Source organism: Anomaloglossus baeobatrachus, chromosome 5 (assembly GCF_048569485.1).
Source record: "Anomaloglossus baeobatrachus isolate aAnoBae1 chromosome 5, aAnoBae1.hap1, whole genome shotgun sequence".
Classification (NCBI taxonomy): domain Eukaryota; kingdom Metazoa; phylum Chordata; class Amphibia; order Anura; family Aromobatidae; genus Anomaloglossus; species Anomaloglossus baeobatrachus.
In genome coordinates this window covers 296,928,372-296,950,947 of record NC_134357.1, presented here as the reverse complement: position 1 = coordinate 296,950,947, position 22,576 = coordinate 296,928,372, and the positions used below count along the sequence as shown (strand labels likewise).

Here is a 22,576-nt window from a genome sequence, read left to right as displayed (position 1 = left end):
CATTTATATCTCAGCGTAATGTACCTGAATCGCTGAAACATTGTGAGTACGGTAAGGCTATGTGCGCACTGAGCGGTTTTCGTGGCGTTTTTGCGCATTTTAGGGCTCAAAACTGCATGACTTTGCTTCCCCAGCAAAGTCTGACTTTTCATTTTTGCTGTCCGCACACAGCTTTTTTTTTTTTTTTTTTTTTTTTGCTGTTTTTTGAGCTAAAAAAAAATGGACATGTCAATTCTTTCCTGCGTTTTAGTGTTTTTTTGTTTTACCCATGCAATGCATTGGAAAAACGCACCGAAACGTGGTAAAAACACATGTGTTTTTGCCGCGGATGCGTTTTTTTGCGTTTTTTGCAACAAAAAACGCAGCGTTTTTGGGAAGTGCAAAAACGTCATAGTGCACACATAGCCTTAAAGTATTGTCAGCTCATCTCTATATGTACGACCCCCCAATTAAAAAAAAATGTTGGGGCGCTACGTGAGAAGTAAAGAAAACAATTATTCATTGATTTAGAAATCTTTTTTTTTTTTTTTTTTTTTTTTTTTTTTTTAAGCCATATTTTGTTTTCTACAGACCATAGAAACAAATCAGAAGGTGAACGTCATATTTTATATTTTTCCTTTTGATTAGAAAAAACGAATTTAATTTAGAAAATGTTGGTAGCAATACATCTCAAAAATAGTTAGGACAAGGCCACGTCTACCACTGTGTAGCATCCACTCTTCTTTTTACTAGTCTGTAAACATCCGGGACGTGAGGAAACCAGTTGTTGGAGTTTTGGGAGAGAGGAATATTGTCCCATTCTTGTCTGATGCAGGATTTTAGTTGCTGACTCCTGGGTCTTTGACAGACTAAGGCTGCTTTCACACATCAGTATTTTGCAGTGCGGCTCAATCCGGCTCAAAAACCCATGCAACGGATGCGGCGAAAAAAACGGATCTGTTGCATACGTTTTTCCATGCGGCCCGTCCGTTTTTTGACGGATGCAATTTGATACTGAGCATGCACAGTGCAAAAAACAGCATCCGGACGACGGATGCATTTTTTTGACGCAGGACGCCGCATCTGGCGACCATAGGCTTGCATTGTAAATCGCGCCGTATCCGGCGCGATGCGTTTTTTTCGCCGCACAAAAAAAACGTGCCAGGCAACGTTCCATCCGGCCGTCGCATGGGCTAAATATGCCGCATCCGGCAAAAAACGGACGCAACACAAGGCCATGCGGCACAATACGGCGCTAATGCAGGTCTATGCGGAAAAAACGCAACCGACGGCAAAAAATAAAACGGTTGCGTTTTTTTCTGCAAAGCGCCGTATTGTGCCGCTCAGCAAAAAACGAATGTGTGAAAGCAGCCTATTGTTTCATAATGTATGAAATATTTCTTTGTCGCTCCATTGGGAGACCCAGACAATTGGGTGTATAGCTTCTGCCTCCGGAGGCCACACAAAGTATTACACTTAAAAGTGTAAAGCCCCTCCCCTTCTGCCTATACACCCCCCGTGCATCACGGGCTCCTCAGTTTTTATGCTTTGTGCGAAGGAGGCACACATGCACGCATAGCTCCACAATTTAGTCAGCAGCAGCTGCTGACTATATCGGATGGAAGAAAAGTGGGCCCATATAGGGCCCCCGGCATGCTCCCTTCTCACCCCACTCTGGTCGGCGGTGCTGTTAAGGTTGAGGTACCCATTGCGGGTACATAGGCAGGAGCCAACATGCTGTTTTCCTTCCCCATCCCTGCAGGGCTCTGGGTGAAGTGGGATCCTAATCGGTCTCCAGACACTGGGACCGTGCTCCCTCCGCAGCCCCTGGGGAATCTGCTGGACAGGAGCTGGGTATCGTCAGGGACAAGGCCCTGCTACTGTGAGGTACTCTGTGTCCCCTTGGGGACGGCGCATGGAGCGCTTGTGTCATACACGCTGCAGCACTGCTGGGCGTGTTAGTGCGCCGGGACTACCGCGCTTGTTTGCCGGCCGCGCTTATAACTCTAGTCCCCGGCTTCTGCGGCCTAGTACCGCATATTCCCGCCCCCGGGCCTGCCAGTCAGGGGAAGGGAGGGACGCTGCACTGGACGTCAGCGCTGAGGGCTGGAGCATACTTTGTATCCTCCTCCCCCCCTCACTGAGCACCGTGGGGCACCAGATTCCCGCACTTTCTAGGGCACGCCCACGGCCCCCTCCTCCTCACAGAACGCCGGCAGCCATTCCTGTCAGCACTTCTGAAGCTGGAGAGGAGAGACAACACGGCTCTGGGAGATCCAGGCAGGGAATCTGGTGGTCACACAACCGCTTTTGGCGGTCGGTAAGCCGCACCTGTTTCTAGGTGCTGGCCCCCCTGGGTGCCTAAGTGTATATATATAGGTTTATATGCTATATATTTACTCTGTACGGTCGCACTGTTGGTTTTTGGCTATATACCCTCCCGGACTGTACTCAGAGGAGACAACAGCATGTCGTCCGCAAAAAGCAAGGGTGCCAAAGCACAGGCTTACTTTGCAACCTGTACCTCATGTGCGGCTATACTACCGGCAGGTTCCACCTACCCTCATTGTGTGCAATGCTCGGCCCCTGTGGCACTTACTCAGCCGGAGCCTCTGCCACTGGTGGCCCAAGTGGAACCACCTGCTACCACTGTCCAGGTGACAGGGACGGAGTTTGCAGTATTCGCTGACAAACTTTCTGAGACTATGGATAAATGGTCTGCTAAGATACTAGAAGCCTTGCAGTCCAGGCCGGTAACACAGGCCCCGGGCACTGTTGAATCATTGACCCCAGGCCCCCCTCGGTTGGAGCAGCAAAATGCTCCTGGGGTGACTCATAGGTCCCAAGGTGAGGTCTATGACACGGACCGCAGTCCCAGACCGCCTAAGCGGGCTCGCTGGGAGCTTCCCTCGACTTCATCACACTGCTCAGGGTCTCAGCAGGAGGACTCTCTAGAGGATGAAGCGGAGGTGGCAGATCAGGATTCTGATCCTGAAGCCGCTCTCAACCTAGATACGCCAGAGGGAGACGCCATAGTGAACGACCTTATAGCGTCCATCAATCAGGTGTTGGAGCTTTCTCCCCCAGCGCCTCCAATTGAGGAGTCAGCTTCTCAGCAGGAGAAATTCCGTTTTAGGTTTCCCAAGCGTACAATGAGTACGTTTCTGGATCACTCTGACTTCAGAGAGGCAGTCCAGAAACACCGAGCTTGTCCAGATAAACGCTTTTCTAAGCACCTTAAGGACAAACGTTATCCCTTCCCCCCTGACGTTGTCAAGGGTTGGGCTCAGTGTCCCAAGGTGGATCCTCCAGTCTCCAGACTGGCGGCTAGATCCATAGTTGCAGTGGAAGATGGGGCTTCACTCAAAGATGCCACTGACAGACAGATGGAGCTCTGGTTGAAATCCATCTATGAGGCTATCGGCGCGTCCTTTGCTCCGGCATTCGCAGCCGTATGGGCGCTCCAAGCTATCTCAGCTTGTCACTCGCAGATTAATGCAGTCACACGTGCCTCTGCTCCGCAGGTGGTGTCATTAACCTCTCAGGCATCGGCGTTTGCGTCCTACGCCATTAATGCTGTCCTGGACTCTGCGAGCCGTACGGCGGTAGCATCCGCCAATTCGGTGGCAGTCCACAGGGCCATGTGGCTACGTGAATGGAAGGCAGACTCTGCTTCCAAAAAGTTCTTAACCGGGTTGCCATTTTCTGGCGACCGCCTGTTTGGTGAGCGATTGGATGAAATCATTAAACAATCCAAGGGAAAGGACTCATCCTTACCCCAGCCCAAACCAAAGAGACCTCAACAACGGAAGGTACAATCGAGGTTTCGGTCCTTTCGGCCCGCGGGCAGGTCTCAATTCTCCTCGTCCAACAGGCCACAGAAGAGTCAGACGAACTCCGATTCATGGCGGTCTAAGTCACGTCCTAAAAAGACCGCCGGAGGAACCGCTTCTAAAGCGGCCTCCTCATGACTTTCGGCCTCTTCACACCGCATCCTCGGTCGGTGGCAGGCTCTCCCGCTTTTGCGACGCCTGGCTGCCACAGGTACAAGACCGTTGGGTGAGAGACATTCTGTCTCACGGTTACAGGATAGAGTTCAGCTCTCGTCCTCCGACTCGTTTCTTCAGAACATCTCCGCCCCCCGAGCGAGCCGATGCTCTTCTTCAGGCGGTGTGCACTCTGAAGGCAGAAGGAGTGGTGATCCCTGTTCCTCTTCAGCAACAGGGTCACGGTTTTTACTCCAACTTGTTTGTGGTGCCAAAAAAGGACGGATCTTTCCGTCCTGTTCTGGACCTAAAACTGCTCAACAAACACGTAAAAACCAGGCGGTTCCGGATGGAATCGCTCCGCTCCGTCATCGCCTCAATGTCCCAAGGAGACTTATTAGCATCAATCGACATCAAAGATGCTTATCTCCACGTACCGATTGCACCAGAGCATCAGCGCTTCCTGCGTTTCGCCATAGGGGACGAACACCTTCAGTTCGTGGCACTGCCTTTCGGCCTGGCGACAGCACCACGGGTCTTCACCAAGGTCATGGCAACAGTGGTAGCAGTCCTACACTCTCAGGGACACTCGGTGATCCCTTACTTAGACGATCTGCTTGTCAAGGCACCCTCTCGAGTGGCATGCCAACGCAGCCTGAACATTGCTCTGGAGACTCTCCAGAGATTCGGGTGGATCATCAATTTCCCAAAGTAAAATCTGACACCGGCCCAATCACTGACATATCTCGGCATGGAGTTTCATACTCTCTCAGCGATAGTGAAGCTTCCGCTGGACAAACAGCGTTCACTACAGACAGGGGTGCAATCTCTCCTTCAAGGCCAGTCACACCCCTTGAGGCGCCTCATGCACTTCCTAGGGAAGATGGTGGCAGCAATGGAGGCAGTTCCTTTTGCGCAGTTTCATCTGCGTCCACTTCAATGGGACATTCTCCGCAAGTGGGACAGGAAGTCGACGTCCCTCGACAGGAACGTCTCCCTTTCTCAGGCAGCCAAAGCCTCCCTTCGGTGGTGGCTTCTTCCCACTTCATTGTCGAAGGGGAAATCCTTCCTACCCCCATCCTGGGCGGTGGTCACGACGGACGCGAGTCTGTCAGGGTGGGGAGCGGTCTTTCTCCACCACAGGGCACAGGGTACCTGGACTCAGCCAGAGTCCTCCCTGCAGATCAATGTTCTGGAGATAAGGGCAGTGTATCTTGCCCTAAAGGCGTTCCAGCCGTGGCTGAAAGGCAAACAGATCCGAATTCAGTCGGACAACTCCACAGCGGTGGCATACATCAACCACCAAGGCGGAACACGCAGTCGGCAAGCCTTCCAGGAAGTCCGGCGGATTCTGCTGTGGGTGGAAGCCACAGCATCCACCATATCCGCAGTTCACATCCCGGGCGTAGAAAACTGGGAAGCAGACTTTCTCAGTCGCCAGGGCATGGACGCAGGGGAATGGTCCCTTCACCCGGACGTGTTTCAAGAGATCTGTTGCCGCTGGGGGACGCCGGACGTCGACCTAATGGCGTCCCGGCACAACAACAAGGTCCCGACATTCATGGCACGGTCTCAAGATCACAGAGCTCTGGCGGCAGACGCATTAGTTCAGGATTGGTCGCAGTTTCAACTGCCTTATGTGTTTCCTCCTCTGGCACTGTTGCCCAGAGTGTTACGCAAGATCAGGTCCGACTGCCGCCGCGCCATCCTCGTCGCTCCAGACTGGCCGAGGAGGTCGTGGTACCCGGATCTGTGGCATCTCACGGTGGGTCAACTGTGGGCACTACCAGACCGACCAGACTTGCTGTCTCAAGGGCCGTTTTTCCATCTGAATTCTGCGGCCCTCAACCTGACTGTGTGGCCATTGAGTCCTGGATCCTAGCGTCTTCAGGGTTATCTCAAGAGGTCATTGCCACTATGAGACAGGCCAGGAAACCAACGTCCGCCAAGATCTACCACAGGACGTGGAGAATATTCTTATCCTGGTGCTCTGATCAGGGTTTTACTCCCTGGCCATTTGCCTTGCCCACTTTTCTTTCCTTCCTTCAATCCGGATTGGAAAAGGGTTTGTCGCTCGGCTCCCTTAAGGGACAAGTCTCAGCGCTCTGTGTTTTTCCAGAAGCGCCTAGCCAGACTTCCAAAGGTACGCACGTTCCTGCAGGGGGTTTGTCACATAGTCCCTCCTTACAAGCGTCCGTTAGAACCCTGGGATCTGAACAGGGTGCTGATGGCTCTTCAGAAACCACCCTTCGAGCCAATGAAGGACATTTCTCTTTCACGCCTTTCGCAGAAAGTGGTCTTCCTAGTAGCAGTCACATCACATCGGAGAGTGTCTGAGCTAGCAGCGCTGTCATGCAAAGCTCCTTTCCTGGTGTTTCACCAGGACAAGGTAGTTCTGCGGCCGGTTCCGGAATTTCTCCCTAAGGTGGTATCACCCTTTCATCTCAATCAGGATATCTCCTTACCTTCTCTTTGTCCACATCCAGTTCACCAATGTGAAAAGGATTTGCACTTGTTAGATCTGGTGAGAGCACTCAGACTCTACATTTCTCGTATGGCGCCCCTGCGCCGCTCGGATGCACTCTTTGTCCTTGTCGCTGGCCAGCGTAAGGGGTCACAGGCTTCCAAATCAACCCTGGCTCGGTGGATCAAGGAACCAATTCTCGAAGCCTACCGTTCTTCTGGGCTTCCGGTTCCATCAGGGCTGAAGGCCCATTCTACCAGAGCCGCGGGTGCGTCCTGGGCTTTGCGGCACCAGGCTACGGCTCAGCAGGTGTGTCAGGCGGCTACCTGGTCGAGCCTGCACACTTTCACGAAACACTATCAGGTGCATACCTATGCTTCGGCAGATGCCAGCCTAGGTAGGCGAGTCCTTCAGGCGGCGGTTGCCCACCTGTAGGAAGGGGCCGTTTTACGGCTCTATTACGAGGTATTATTTTACCCACCCAGGGACTGCTTTTGGACGTCCCAATTGTCTGGGTCTCCCAATGGAGCGACAAAGAAGAAGGGAATTTTGTTTACTTACCGTAAATTCCTTTTCTTCTAGCTCCAATTGGGAGACCCAGCACCCGCCCCTGTTCCCTTCGGGCTGTTGTTCTTTGTGTACACATGTTGTTCATGTTGAATGGTTTTCAGTTTTCCGAACTTCCTTCGGATTGAATTTACTTTAGACCAATTTATAAGTTTCCTCCTTCCTGCTTTTGCACCAAAACTGAGGAGCCCGTGATGCACGGGGGGTGTATAGGCAGAAGGGGAGGGGCTTTACACTTTTAAGTGTAATACTTTGTGTGGCCTCCGGAGGCAGAAGCTATACACCCAATTGTCTGGGTCTCCCAATTGGAGCTAGAAGAAAAGGAATTTACGGTAAGTAAACAAAATTCCCTTCTTTCTATTAGTGACAGGTCTGGGCTGTACACGGCCTGTACATCACCCAAACTCTTCTTCCGAGAAGCCCTGCTGTTGTGATGGATGTTTTGGCATGGTCTAAACCTGTATATAATGCTCAGCATCGATGGTGCCTTTTAAGATGTGTAAGCGTCCCATGCCATAGCCACGAATACATTCCCATACATAGATGCGGCTTTTGAACTGATAACAAGCTGGATGCTCCCTCTTCTCTTGAGGTCGTCAGGACAAGGTGTTTGTGGTTTACATTAGGCACTTCATTTTTGATTCATCTGACCACAGAACAGCTTTCCATTTTGACTCCGGTTTGGCCCAAAGGAGACGGCAGTGTTTCTTGATGGTTGATATATGGCTTCTTCTTTACATGATAGAGCTTTAACTTTCATTTGTGGATTGCACGGAAAACAATGTTCACAATGATTTCTTTATTCCTGAGCCCATGCGGTGATTAGCAAATTGATTCGTATCTGTTTTTCTTCACAACCAGGGCTGTAAAGTCGGTAAGCCAAACCTCCGACTCTTCAATTTCTATGATTCCACCAACGTCTCCCTCATACAGCTGAAAGCAGAAGTTTCCATCCGCTCTCTATAAAGACACATCTGCATATTTATCTCACTATCTGACATGAAATCAGAATTAACCTTTCCCTTTTGTAGGTCAATTAGGAACCAAAATTCTTTATATTTACCAAATGCCAGAATAATGTGAGGGAGAGAGAATGTTTAAGGCATTTTTATTACTTTCTGCAAAGTCAAAGTTTACATTCATTTCATTAGTATTCGGTACCCTTGGCCTTAAACTGTATGAATTGGGTCAAACATTTTGGATCTCCTTCCACAAGCTTCTCACAATAGTTGGTAGGCATTTTGGCTCATTCCTTCTGACAGAACTGGTGTAGCTGAGCCATGTTTGTAGGTTACCTTGCTCGCGTTGGCCTTTTCAGTTTTGCCCATAAATATTCAATAGGACTGGGACAATACAGTATATAATATTTATTCACTTATATAGCGCTATTAATTCCATAGCGCTTAATATAGATCAGCAATCAGGGCTTTGTGATGGCCACTCCAAAACATTGACTTTGTTATCCATAAGCCACTTTGTAACCAGTTTGGCAGTATGCATCGGGTCATTGTCCATTTGGAAGACCCATTTCCGCCCCAGCTTTACGTTCCTGGCTGATGTTTTGAGATGTTGCTTCCGTCATTGCCACGTAATCTTCTTTCCTCATTATTTTATGAAGTGCACCAGTCCCTCCTGCAGCAAAACAACCCCACAACATGATGCTGCCACCCCCGTGTTTCACAGATGGGATGGTGTTCTTAGGCTTCAAAGCTTCTCCTTTTTTCCTCCAAACGTAACGATGGCCATTATGGCCAAACAGTTCAATTTTAGTTTTGCCAGACCACAGGACAGGTCTCCAAAATTTAAGGTCTTTGTTCCTGTGTGCATTTGCAAACCTTAATCTGGCTTTTTTGTTCTTTTGGAGTAATGGCTTCTTCCTGGCAGAGTGTCTTTTCAGCCCATGTTCATACAGTACTCATTTCACTGTGGATAATGACACAATCTTACCAGCTTCCACCATCATCTTCATAAGGTCTTTTGCTTTTGTTCTTGGGTTGATATGCACATGTCTGACCAAAGCACGTTCATCTCTGGTACACAGAACCCGTCTCTTTCCTGAGCGATATGATGGCTGAACATTCCTATCTTTTTTTGTACTTGTGTATAATTGTTTGTACAGATGAACGCGTTACCTTCAGGTATATGAAAATTGCACCCGCGGGTGAACCAAACTTATGCAAGCCAACAATTCTCTTGCTGAGATCTTGGCTGATTTCTTTTCACTTTGCCATGATGCTACACAGAGCAGCAGTGTGTTTCAGGTGAGCATTAAAATACATCCACAGGTGTGACTCTAACTCAGATGTTGCCAATAAATCAATCAGAAGCTTCCATAGACATGACATCATCATATGGGCCGTCCCATATTGTTTAAAGGCATAGTATTTTTAGTGTATGTAAACTTTTGTCTTTGCAGAAATATAAAAAAAGCAAAAAAAAAAGGAATAAATATCATTACTTACAGCAAAGATGGAACTGCAGCTGTACATTGCCTAGGCCAAAAACTACTACTCCAACAGGATACAGCTAAGCCCCCACTAGGTGGAGGCATCACAGGTGCAGGAGGAGCAAATCACACACACACCTCCATGGAATGGAGGGGGCGATTGCTGGATGATAAAACTGCACACTGATGGCTTGCATAGAGCGCTGTTCACACTAGCAGACGCACAGTCACAAGCCCGCAGCCTATTAGGTGACGCCCATACTATTAGATCATGTGGGCTGCCAAGCCGTACCCCACCTGTGTATCATACAGGGACAGGAACTCTAATATGCAAGGCCCAACAGAAAGGGGCCTGGCTGTATCCTGTACAAAAAAATGAGTTTTTTTTAGTTAGTGTTATGACCATAAGACCGAAGCCTACAACCCTTGTCACGGGAGCCTCATGCTTATAGGTCCCTACACTATATGTAATATAAAAAAAGCAACAAAAAAGGAATAAATATCATTACTTACTGCAAAGATGGAACTGCAGCTGTACATGTCTTTGCAGAAAGTAATAGAAATACCTTAACACATTCTCTCTCATTATTCTGGCATTTTGCACATATAAAAAATGTTGGTTCCTAATTGATCTAAAACAGGACAGGTTTATTCTGATTTCATGTCAGATAGTGAGAAAAACATGCAGATGTGTCTTCATAGTGTATGTAAACTTCTGGATTCAACTGTATGAGAAAGTTTGAGTCAGAATCAGGGAAATTGAGGAGATGGAGTGGGAGGTTTGGCTTACCGACTCCACAGCCCTGTATTGTACTGCGTTTCCCTGTTATTCCATCTGCAGAAAAATGACTGCTCCAAAACTTCCCCCTATAAGGCTCGGTTCACATTTCCGTTGTTTTGCATCAGTCACATGCGTTGCTTGACGCTTGTGACTAATGCGTTGTACAACGGATGACAAAACAGAATTCTTTGTCGGACTCCGTTGTGTGAGGGGGGGTGGAGCCGAGCGGGGCCGTGGCGCTGAGAACGTCCGTGCCGCAGGGAATGCAGGGCTGGGGACAAGTGAGTGTGTACACATGCGGAGTGCGGGAGGGGGCGGAGCCGAGTGGGGTAGTGTCGGCCTCCTTGCACACGTATCCAGGGTAAATATTGGGTGACGCAAAGCACTTTTTGCTTGGTTACCCGATATTTATCTTGGATACCAGCATACACCACTTAGCGCGGGCTCCCTGCAAACGTAACCAGTGTAAATATCGGGTAACTAACCAAAGCGCATTGCTTGGTTACCCGATGTGTATCCTGGTTACGGGGGGCAGGGAGCCAGAGAGCGCATGCGCAGCAAAATCCTAAGGATTGCGCTGCTCAAAAACATTATATGCTGCGTTCCTCCCGCCCGGCGGTCAGTTAAAAAACTACTGACCGTGATGCAGCGGATGCAATGCAGCATCAGTCGCAATCCGTCACTAATAGAAGTCTATGGGGAAAAATTGGATTCCTGCAAAATATTTTGCAGGATACCGTAATTCCTCAAGGCGACAGATTGTGACTGATGCAAAACAACGGAAGTGTGAACCTAGCCTAAACCAGGACTTTATTTACCCAAGGTCACAGATTTTAAAAGAAGAAAATGGACATTTCTTTCCCCTTACATTCTGTAATAAAGGGTGCTAAAAAGTGAACACATAGTGTGGTGCCACCTTGTGTTCAAAGTATAGCAATGTGCAGCTAATGCAGGGGATCCCAAATGCTCATTCGCTTTCCCAAAGTCGATTCTCTGTACAGTAAGCTTCTATTCACTGCAGAACAGCAAAAGAAATGTCTTACCGCACTCCATCTGAAGTAGCATAGCTGAGAAGATGCCTTCTGATGGGAAAGTATGAAGGAACTATACTGTCAGCTGCCAGAAGGTGAAGGAGACTGAGCCCATAGCTACCTCATTCAGCAGAGATTAGTAGCAGCACCAAGTCACCAGGTGTGTGTTGTGTTCAGTGGTGTTTGATGATGCACCATTGTGATTAGTGAATAAGTCCCATAATTTCAGCACCACTCCAACCCACCTCCCTAACCCCCACATGTCTGCTGTTTCTGTCAAAGGCGTTTCTTCCTCTCTGCTGTAATGATGGGTCACCCGTTTCCTAAACCCTGTAAATTCTTGTTTTTGTAGGAAGAGGCCGATTCTGAGAATGACAATCAGGAGAATGATGAAACAAAGGTATTTTGGGAGAGGGTTAGATGGCATGGCTAACTCCTGTGTGTCCTCTGCCCTGCTAACACCCTTTCTTGTCGCCTATTGAGCAAGCTCTTATGTATGGTATTTTGCTGTAAATACTGTGATATAAGGTTTTCATGGTGTCGGTTACCTGTGTCTGCTTTGTATGTAGTTTGTAGTTCCCACCTTTGTTGCTTCTATTTCTTATGCATACTAATAATGTGTGTATTGGTTGTGCAGGATGATGTTAGGATAAATGTCAGGAACATGTATTCAAACATTTTTTAGGAAGCAGTACAGTGCATAGTCGCTTGTTTTAACAGGCACTTTCGAATTTTACCCATGTTAAGATGTTGAGACAACAACTTCAACCTCCTACCAACATTTGACGTCTTATGCCGGCTCCTTGACTTTTCTGGAAGATGATGGCTGTTTTAGGCTACATCCACATCCTGCATCTTTTTATGGCGTTTTTGGTGAAGTTTTGTGGTCACAAAGATGCTCCCAAATGCATGCATTTCTTTCCCCCAGCAAAGTCTATGATATTTCTATTTCTTTGTCGCTCCTAATTGGGAGACCCAGACAATTGGGTGTATAGCTACTGCCTCCGGAGGCCACACAAAGTATTACACTTAAAAGTGTAAAGCCCCTCCCCTTCTGCCTATACACCCCCCGTGGGATCACGGGCTCCTCAGTTTTCATGCTTTGTGCGAAGGAGGTCAGACATCCACGCATAGCTCCACTGTTTAGTCAGCAGCAGCTGCTGACTATGTCGGATGGAAGAAAAGAGGGCCCATACTAGGGTCCCCAGCATGCTCCCTTCTCACCCCACTTTTGTCGGCGGTGTTTGTTAAGGTTGAGGTACCCATTGCGGGTACGGAGGCTGGAGCCCACATGCTGCATCCTTCCCCATCCCCCTTAGGGCTCTGGGTGAAGTGGGATTTTACCGGTCTCCAGGCACTGAGACCGTGCTCCATCCACAGCCCCTGGGGAATCTGCTGGATATGGAGCTGAGTATCGTCAGGGACAGGGCCCTGCTACGTCAAGGTACTCTGTGTCCCCATACAGACCGCGCGCAGACACACTGCAGCATTGCTGGGTGTGTTAGTGCGCCGGGGACAACAGCGCTGCGCGCTTGTGCCATACTAACTACAGCTTGCTGAGGGAGTCAATGTATTGGGAACTGCCGCGCCGGCCGCTGCTGTCAGTTTTACACTGCGGCGCGGCTGGGACTTGTGGTGCGCCGGGGACTTCCGCGCTGGCCGTGCATATATGACGGCCGCGCTTATTACTCGAGTCCCCGGCTTTTGCGGCCTAGTTTCGTTTCGTTCCCGCCCCCAGGCCTGCCAGTCAGGGGAAGGGCGGGACGCTGTACAGAACGTCAGCGCCGAGGGCTGGAGTCTACTTTACATACTCCAGCTCTCACACTGGGCACAGTGGGACGCCAGTTTCCCGCACCTTGTCTGAGGCACGCCCACGGTCCGCCCCTCTTCACAGAACGCCGGCAGCCATTCCAGTCTGAGCTGGAGAGGGGAGACAAGTTCTGGGAGACCCAGACACGGGATTCTGGCAACCACACACCCGCTTTTGAGCGGGCGGTAAGCGGCACCTCTGGTGCTGACCCCACTAGTGCCGAAGTGTACAATTGTATTTTTATGCTTGCATGCTATACATTGCACTGTACGGTCGCTGGTGATTCTTGGCTATATACCCTCCTAGATTGCTCAGAGGAGACAACAGCATGTCGTCCGCAAAAAGCAAGGGTGCCAAGGCACAGGCTTTCTATGCTGCTTGTACCGCATGTGAGGCTACTCTACCGGCAGGTTCCACTGACCCCCATTGTGTGCAGTGCTCGGCCCCTGTGGCACTTGCTCGGCCGGGGCCTCTGCTAGAGGTGACCCAGGGAGAACCACCTGTGAATACTGTCCAGGTGACGGGGACAGAGTTTGCAGTTTTTGCTGATAGATTGTCTGTGACTATGACTAAAATTCTAGAAACTTTGCAGTCTAGACCAGTAACTCAGACCATGGGCACTGTTGAATCATTGCTCCCTGGTCCCCCTCAGTTGGAACAGCTCCGGGCTCCGGGGGTGTCCCATGCATCCCAGGGTGACGGCTCTGACACGGACGACAGTCCCAGACAGCCTAAGCGAGCTCGCTATGAGCGGCCCTCTACTTCATCACACTGGTCAGGGTCCCAGCAGGAGGATTCTCTGTGTGATGAGGCGGAGGTAGCTGATCAGGATTCTGATCCTGAGACCGCTCTCAATTTGGATACACCTGATGGTGACGCCATAGTGAATGATCTTATAGCGTCCATCAATAGAATGTTGGATATTTCTCCCCCAGCTCCTCCGGTGGAGGAGTCAGCTTCACAGCAGGAGAAATTCCATTTCAGGTATCCCAAGCGTAAATTAAATACTTTTCTGGACCACTCTGACTTTAGAGAGGCAGTCCAGAAACACCACGCTTATCCAGATAAGCGTTTCTCCAAACGGCTTAAGGATACACGTTATCCCTTTCCCCCTGACGTGGTCAAAGGTTGGACCCAGTGTCCCAAGGTGGATCCTCCAATCTCCAGGCTTGCGGCTAGATCCATAGTTGCAGTGGAGGATGGGGCTGCACTTAAAGATGCCACTGACAGACAGATGGAGCTCTGGTTGAAATCCATCTATGAAGCTATCGGCGCGTCGTTTGCTCCAGCATTCGCAGCCGTATGGGCACTCCAAGCTATTTCAGCTGGTCTTACACAGATTGACACGGTCACACGTACATCTGTTCCGCAGGTGGCATCCTTAACCTCTCAAATGTCTGCATTTGCGTCTTACGCGATTAATGCGGTTCTGGACTCTACGAGCCGTACGGCAGTGGCGTCCGCCAACTCCGTGGTTTTACGCAGAGCCTTGTGGTTAAGGGAATGGAAGGCAGATTCTGCTTCCAAAAAGTGCTTAACCAGTTTGCCATTTTCTGGTGACCGACTGTTTGGTGAGCGTTTGGATGAAATCATTAAACAGTCCAAGGGTAAGGATTCATCCTTACCTCAGCCCAGACAAAACAAACCCCAACAGAGGAGGGGACAGTCGGGGTTTCGGTCCTTTCGGGGCTCGGGCAGGTCCCAATTCTCCTCGTCCAAAAGGACTCAAAAGGATCAGAGGAGCTCAGATTCTTGGCGGGCTCAGTCACGCCCAAAAAAGACAGCCGGAAGACCCGCTACCAAGGCGGCTTCCTCATGACTTTCGGCCTCCTCTCTCCGCATCCTCGGTCGGTGGCAGGCTCTCCCGCTTTGGCGACATTTGGCTGCCACAGGTCCAAGACCGTTGGGTGAGAGACATTCTGTCCCACGGGTACAGGATAGAGTTCAGTTCTCGTCCTCCAACTCGATTCTTCAGAACGTCTCCGCCTCCCGACCGAGCCGATGCTCTTCTGCAGGCGGTGTGCACTCTAAAGGCAGAAGGAGTGGTGATCCCTGTTCCTCTTCAGCAGCAAGGTCACGGTTTTTACTCCAATTTGTTTGTGGTACCAAAAAAGGACGGGTCTTTCCGTCCCGTTCTGGACCTAAAACTTCTCAACAAGCACGTGAAAACCAGACGGTTCCGGATGGAATCCCTCCGCTCCGTCATCGCCGCAATGTCTCAAGGAGATTTCCTAGCATCAATAGACATCAAGGATGCTTATCTCCACGTGCCGATTGCTCCAGAGCATCAGCGTTTTCTACGCTTCGTTATAGGAGACGAACACCTTCAGTTCGTAGCTCTGCCTTTCGGTCTGGCGACAGCCCCACGGGTCTTCACCAAGGTCATGGCAGCAGTAGTAGCAGTCCTGCTCTCTCAGGGACACTCTGTGATCCCTTACTTAGACGATCTGCTTGTCAAGGCGCCCTCTCAAGAGGCATGCCAACACAACCTGAACGTTGCGCTGGAGACTCTCCAGAGTTTCGGGTGGATCATCAACTTTTCCAAGTCAAATCTGACCCCGACCCAATCGCTAACATATCTTGGCATGGAGTTTCATACTCTCTCAGCGATAGTGAAGCTTCCGCTGGACAAACAGCGTTCACTACAGACAGGGGTGCAATCTCTCCTTCAAGGCCAGTCACACCCCTTGAGACGCCTCATGCACTTCCTAGGGAAGATGGTAGCAGCAATGGAGGCAGTCCCTTTCGCGCAGTTTCATCTGCGTCCACTACAATGGGACATTCTCCGCCAATGGGACGGGAAGTCGACGTCCCTCGACAGGAACGTCTCCCTTTCTCAGGCGGCCAAGGAATCTCTTCGGTGGTGGCTTCTTCCCACCTCATTGTCAAAAGGAAAGTCCTTCCTACCCCCATCCTGGGCGGTGGTCACGACAGACGCGAGTCTATCAGGGTGGGGAGCAGTTTTTCTCCATCACAGGGCTCAAGGTACGTGGACTCAGCAAGAGTCCACCCTTCAGATCAATGTTCTGGAAATCAGAGCAGTGTATCTTGCCCTACAAGCCTTCCAGCAGTGGCTGGAAGGCAAGCAGATCCGAATTCAGTCGGACAACTCCACAGCGGTGGCATACATCAACCACCAAGGAGGAACACGCAGTCGGCAAGCCTTCCAGGAAGTCCGGCGGATTCTGACGTGGGTGGAAGACACGGCATCCACCATATCCGCAGTTCACATCCCAGGCGTGGACAACTGGGAAGCAGACTTCCTCAGTCGCCAGGGTATGGATGCAGGGGAATGGTCTCTTCACCCGGACGTGTTTCAGGAGATCTGTCGCCGCTGGGGGATGCCGGACGTCGACCTAATGGCGTCCCGGCACAACAACAAGGTCCCGGTTTTCATGGCACGGTCTCACGATCACCGAGCTCTGGCGGCGGACACCTTAGTTCAAGATTGGTCGCAGTTCCGGCTACCTTATGTGTTCCCACCTCTGGCACTGTTGCCCAGAGTGCTGCGCAAGATCAGGTCCGACTGCCGCCGCGCCATCCTCGTTGCTCCAGACTGGCCGAGGAGGTCGTGGTACCCGGATCTGTGGCACCTCACGGTAGGCCAACCGTGGGCACTACCAGACCGACCAGACTTGCTGTCTCAAGGGCCGTTTTTCCATCGGAATTCTGCGGCCCTGAACCTGACTGTGTGGCCATTGAGTCCTGGATCCTAGCGTATTCAGGATTATCTCAAGAGGTCATTGCCACCATGAGACAGGCTAGAAAACCAACCTCCGCCAAGATCTACCACAGGACGTGGAAGATATTCTTATCTTGGTGCTCTGCTCAGGGAGTTTCTCCCTGGCCATTTGCATTGCCTACTTTTCTTTCCTTCCTGCAATCCGGTTTGGAAAAAGGTTTGTCGCTCAGCTCCCTCAAGGGACAAGTCTCAGCGCTATCTGTATTTTTTCAGAAGCGCCTAGCACGACTTCCTCAGGTACGCACGTTCCTGCAAGGGGTTTGTCATATCGTCCCTCCTTACAAGCGGCCGTTAGAGCCCTGGGATCTGAACAGGGTTCTAATTGCTCTCCAGAAGCCGCCTTTCGAGCCTATGAGGGATGTTTCCCTTTCTCGCCTTTCACAGAAAGTGGCTTTTCTAGTAGCGGTCACGTCTCTTCGGAGAGTGTCCGAGCTAGCAGCGCTGTCATGCAAATCTCCCTTCCTGGTGATTCACCAGGACAAGGTGGTTCTGCGCCCGATTCCGGAGTTTCTCCCTAAGGTGGTATCCCCCTTTCATCTCAATCAGGATATCTCCTTACCTTCTTTGTGTCCTCATCCAGTTCATCAATGTGAAAAGGATTTGCATTTGTTGGATCTGGTGAGAGCACTCAGAATCTACATTTCCCGCACGGCGCCCCTGCGCCGCTCGGATGCACTCTTTGTCCTTGTCGCTGGTCAGCGTAAAGGGTCGCAAGCTTCCAAATCCACCCTGGCTCGGTGGATCAAGGAACCAATTCTTGAAGCCTACCGTTCTGCTGGGCTTCCGGTTCCCTCAGGGCTGAAGGCCCATTCTACCAGAGCCGTGGGTGCGTCCTGGGCATTACGGCACCAGGCTACGGCTCAGCAGGTGTGCCAGGCGGCTACCTGGTCGAGACTGCACACTTTTACCAAGCATTATCAGGTGCATACCTACGCTTCGGCGGACGCCAGCCTAGGTAGACAAGTCCTTCAGGCGGCGGTTGCCCACCTGTAGGAAAGGGCTGTTTTACGGTCCTATCACGAGGTGTTATTTTACCCACCCAGGGACTGCTTTTGGACGTCCCAATTGTCTGGGTCTCCCAATTAGGAGCGACAAAGAAGAAGGGAATTTTGTTTACTTACCGTAAATTCCTTTTCTTCTAGCTCCAATTGGGAGACCCAGCACCCGCCCTGTTTTCTTAGGGATTTTTGTTTTTTCGGGTACACATGTTGTTCATGTTGAATGGTTTCGGTTCTCCGATGTTTCTTCGGATTGAATTTGTTCTTAAACCAGTTATTGGCTTTCCTCCTTCTTGCTTTTGCACTAAAACTGAGGAGCCCGTGATCCCACGGGGGGTGTATAGGCAGAAGGGGAGGGGCTTTACACTTTTAAGTGTAATACTTTGTGTGGCCTCCGGAGGCAGTAGCTATACACCCAATTGTCTGGGTCTCCCAATTGGAGCTAGAAGAAAAGGAATTTACGGTAAGTAAACAAAATTCCCTTCTTTGCTGTCCGAACAGTGCGTCTTTTTTTGGCTGCGTTTTTTAATATGCAGCAAAGATGCAGCATTTCAATTCTTTTTGTTTTATCTCTGCACTTCACAGGACTGGCATATCTACCCCCTGTTGGGAACCAGAATCCGGCGCAAAGGGGTAGGAGGAAGCACTTCATACTTACTGAGTCACCAGGGCAGCTGTCACACTGCTTCCATGGCTGCTTATTCACTTCCCGGGCCGCTCATTACCGTCATTGAATATGCACTGCTTCCCCCGCCCACCGGCGTCTGTGATTGGTTGCAGTCAGACACGCCCCCACGTTGAGTGATAGCGTGTCTGACACTTCCAATGACAGGTGGGCGGGTCTATAGCGTACAGTGAAATAAATTTTAAAAAATTGGAGTAGTGTCCACCATTTTATGATACCCAGCACAGATAAAGCCACGGCCACAGGCTGCACTCCCCCTAGTCATTCGCTTTTCTTGGCTGGGTATCAAAATAAGAGAAACCGCATTATTTAAATTTAAAAAACCGGCGTGCAGTCTCCCTAATTTTGATACCCAGACAAGATAAAGCCAGACAGTTGGGGGGCCTGGTTTTCTCAAGCTGGGGAGACCCATGGTTATTGGGCGCCCCCAGCCTAAAAATGTCAGCCTGCAGCCACCCGGAATTGCCGCATCCATTAGCACTTTATCCGGCTCTTCCTGAATGCCCTGGTGCGGTGGCAATCTGTTTAATAAGGAGTTAATGGCAGCCCATAGCTGCCACTAAGCCCTTGATTTGTAATGGAAGACGTCTGAGACGACCCCCATTACTAATCTGTAAGTCAAAGTAAATAAACATAAACACCCAAAAAATCCATTTATTTGAAATAAGACAAAAAAAAGCACCCTCTTTCACCACTTTAACACCAAAAACAACCCTGCAGGTTCAACATAATCCATACGAGGTCCCACAATGCTTCTAGCACTGTTACATTTGAAGCTCACAGCAAGCGCCATAGAACAGAACTGCCCGGTGTGAGGTTCAGGCAGAGACTGAGCCGCGATCAGCAGTGACGTCGCTCATGTTAGCCTCAACCACAGCTGGAGTCCTCCACCTGTGACTGCAAATCACCTGAGTGACGTCACCGCTTATCACGCGGCTCACTTCAGCCGCTGCCTGAACCTCACAGTGGGCGGTCATATTCTATGGCTGCTATGTGAATTCAGATGTAGCAGTGCTGGAAGTGTCGTGGGACCTCGTGTGGATTACGTCAGACCTGGAGGGGTGTATGGGGGGTTAATAAAGTGATTAAAAAGGGTGGCTTTTTTGCCTTTTATTTCAAATAAAGTATTTTTTGGTTGTTTTTGTTTATATACATTCACTTACAGATTTATAATGGGGGGGTCTCATAGACTCCTCCCATTACTAATCTAGCGCTTAGTAGCAGATGTGGGCTATTAGTCACTCCTTATTACCCCAATTGCCACCGCACCAGGGCAACAGGAAGAGCCGGGTCCAGCGCCAGAATTGGTGCATCTAATGGATGCGCCACTTCTGGGGCGGCTGCTATTGTTAGGCTGGAAAGGGCCAAATAGCCATGGCCATTCCCACCCTAATAATATCAGCCCCCAGTTGTCTGTTATACCTTGGCTAGTTTTAGAAAAATGGGGGGACCCTACGTCTTTCGTGTCCTCCACCTGGGGCTCACTTTAGTCGTGGCCTGATTTGTGGACTCCAGCTGTGACTGGAAATCACCTGAGTGACTGCACCACTGATCGCGCAGCTCATCTCAGTCATTCGGGTGATTTGCTATCACAGGTGGAGAACTGAGGCTGCAGCTAAACTGAGTTAAGTCATCGCCCGCTGACAGCAGGCAGTCATGCTCTATGACGCTCGCTGTGACAAGACAGGGATGTAGCAGAGCTTAATCGCCGTGGGACCTTGTGGGGATTCCTTCAGACCTGCAGGAGTGTTTGGGGTTTAATAATGTGGTGAAAGAGGGTGCTTTTTGTATTTTATTCCAAATAAAGGATTCTTAGACGCATACCATCATTAAGCTATGGGTTAGTAGCAGCTGTGGGCTGCCATTAACTTCTTATTACCTCGATTGCCACCGCACCAGGCAACGGGAAGAGCCAGGCCCAGCACCAAAATTGGCACATCTTATGGATGTGCTACTTCTGGGGTGGCTGTGGGCTGCTATTGTTAGGCTGGAAAGGGCCAAATAATGATGACCCTTCCCACCCTAATAATTTCAGCCCTCAGTTTGCTGCTGTACCTTGACTGGTTTTTGAAAAATGGTGAGACCCTACGTTTTTATTTTCCTTTAAATCAAATCATTAAAAAAAAAAGTGTGGGATCGCCTCTATTTTTCATAACAAGCCAAGGTACAGCAGACAGCTGAGGTTTGCAGCTGCTGGTGTACCTGTGCTGGATATGAAAAATGGGGGATCCCATAATTATTTTTTGGTAAAAAAAAAACAGCTGGCCAAGCTAGCTACCCTCTATCGAGCTATTCTATCTGTTTTTTCTTATTATCTATTCTATATTTATTCTATATGTCTGTGTTTTCTATCCATTCTAGCTATCTATCAATTATCCTATATTATCATATTTTGTTTCTCCTTTATAAAATGCATTAACCTAAATGTGGCAAAACGCATGTGTTCTTTCGTGCGGTTTTTTTGTTTTTTTTGGTCCACAAGCTGCGTTTCTGTGACCACAGGAAAAAAGATGCACTCAAGATGCTCTAATATGCAAGGTGCGGACATAGCCTTATTCAGCCATAAACTGCCTGTAACAACTGCATGTAGAGCTAAGGCTGCTTTCACACCTCCGGTTTTAGCAGAGGCGGCCAATCCGGCTCTAAAACCTATGCAACGGATGCAGCGACAAAACCGCATCCTTTGCATACGTTTTTTACATGCAGCCCGTCCGTTTTTTGCCGCTTGCGGCAGGCTTCTGAGCATGCGCAGTGGAAAAATCGCATGCGGCGTCCATAGGCATGCATTGCAAATCGTGCCGCATCGGCCGGATGCGTCGCGATGCGTTTTTTTGCCGGACAAAAAAACGTGCCAGGCAACGTTCCGGCCGTCGCATCGGCTAAATCTGCCGCATGCATCAAAAAACGGACGGAACGCAAGCCCATGCGGCACAATACGGCACTAATGTAAGTCTATGCAAGAAAACCGCAATCGGCGGCAAAAAAAAAACTGTTGTGTTTTTTCTACAAAGCGCTGGATTGTGCCGCACAGGAAAAACCGGATGTGTGAAAGCAGCCTATGCCATTTTTGACCTGTGACTGCAGCATTTACAGCACACTTTCCTGGATGTGTGCTTTTCTAACCACCCATCAGAGGCCCTGTTGGATGCCAATGGGATGCTGCATTGAAGACCCCTACCCCTGTGCCTGTGAATACAAGCCCTTGGCTGACATTCATAGGAGTTGGTAATTTTGCTACATAAAGCAATATTTGAGGTATTTATATACATGATGCAAGCGATCAAATGATTGCAGGTTAACTTCTTAGTTTGACTAATAACTACAATAAAAAGGTACAAAGAAAATTTTAACTATTCACACACAGTTTTTTACCTGCGTTTTTGGTCCGTTTTTGCTGCAGAAATTTCTTGAGAAATTCTTGTAACCTTTCTGCAGACATTCCCCAGCAAAACCTATGGCAAAAAAAATTAGCTGTACGCACACTGCGTTTTTTTCTTAAGAAAATTCTTTCAGTAGATTTTCTTAAGAAAAAGAATGAGCATGTCACTTCTTTTCTGCAGCTAACTGCGTTATTTGCCATAGATAATTGGCACAATAACGCAGGGAGCAACCAGCGGTAAAAACGCACCAAAAACGCACAGAAAACGCGGCAAAAACGCAGGTGCACTAATCCTTCACTCTTAAGAAATTTCTTAAGAAAAATCATTTTTCTAGTGTGAACATAGCCTAAGAAGTTCACTTTTTTCACATGTCACTTTTCCCATAATATAAACGCTGTAAAGAAAACAATTGCACTTTTTTCGCGCCTTCGCTGTACATGGAATTTTTATCCCACTTTCTAGTACATCACATAATATGAACAGTGTCATTCAAAAGTGCAACTTGGCCCGTAAAAAAACAAGCCCTCACATGGCTGTCAATGGGAAAATATGCATTTACTGGATACTTGTCACCTAGCGAAATGCAATTTACCTTCAGATATAGGGTTAATCTGCAGAGAAATAGCATTTCAATTCCATGTTCCTGGCTTACTGAAGTCATGGCTGCAAGGCCATGTTTGTTTTCCCTGCAGTCGCTCCCCATCATA

At 49.3% G+C, this 22,576-nt stretch overlaps 1 protein-coding gene across 4 annotated transcripts in view; it reads left to right on the top strand.

Annotated features, from left to right (window-relative positions):
- The window catches only part of SAP30BP (SAP30 binding protein), an 81,421-nt gene that overhangs the window by 14,671 nt on the left and 44,174 nt on the right, over nt 1-22,576 (top strand). The window contains exons 3-4 of one of the 4 annotated variants that reach the window (XM_075349622.1): nt 11,607-11,654; nt 18,390-18,437. The exons of 2 other annotated variants lie outside the window; for them this stretch is intronic. In XM_075349622.1, the coding sequence (XP_075205737.1) occupies nt 11,607-11,654; nt 18,390-18,437 (96 nt within the window). The remainder of the gene's footprint in view (nt 1-11,606; nt 11,655-18,389; nt 18,438-22,576) is intronic. One more of the 4 variants, XM_075349623.1, reaches the window with a different exon arrangement.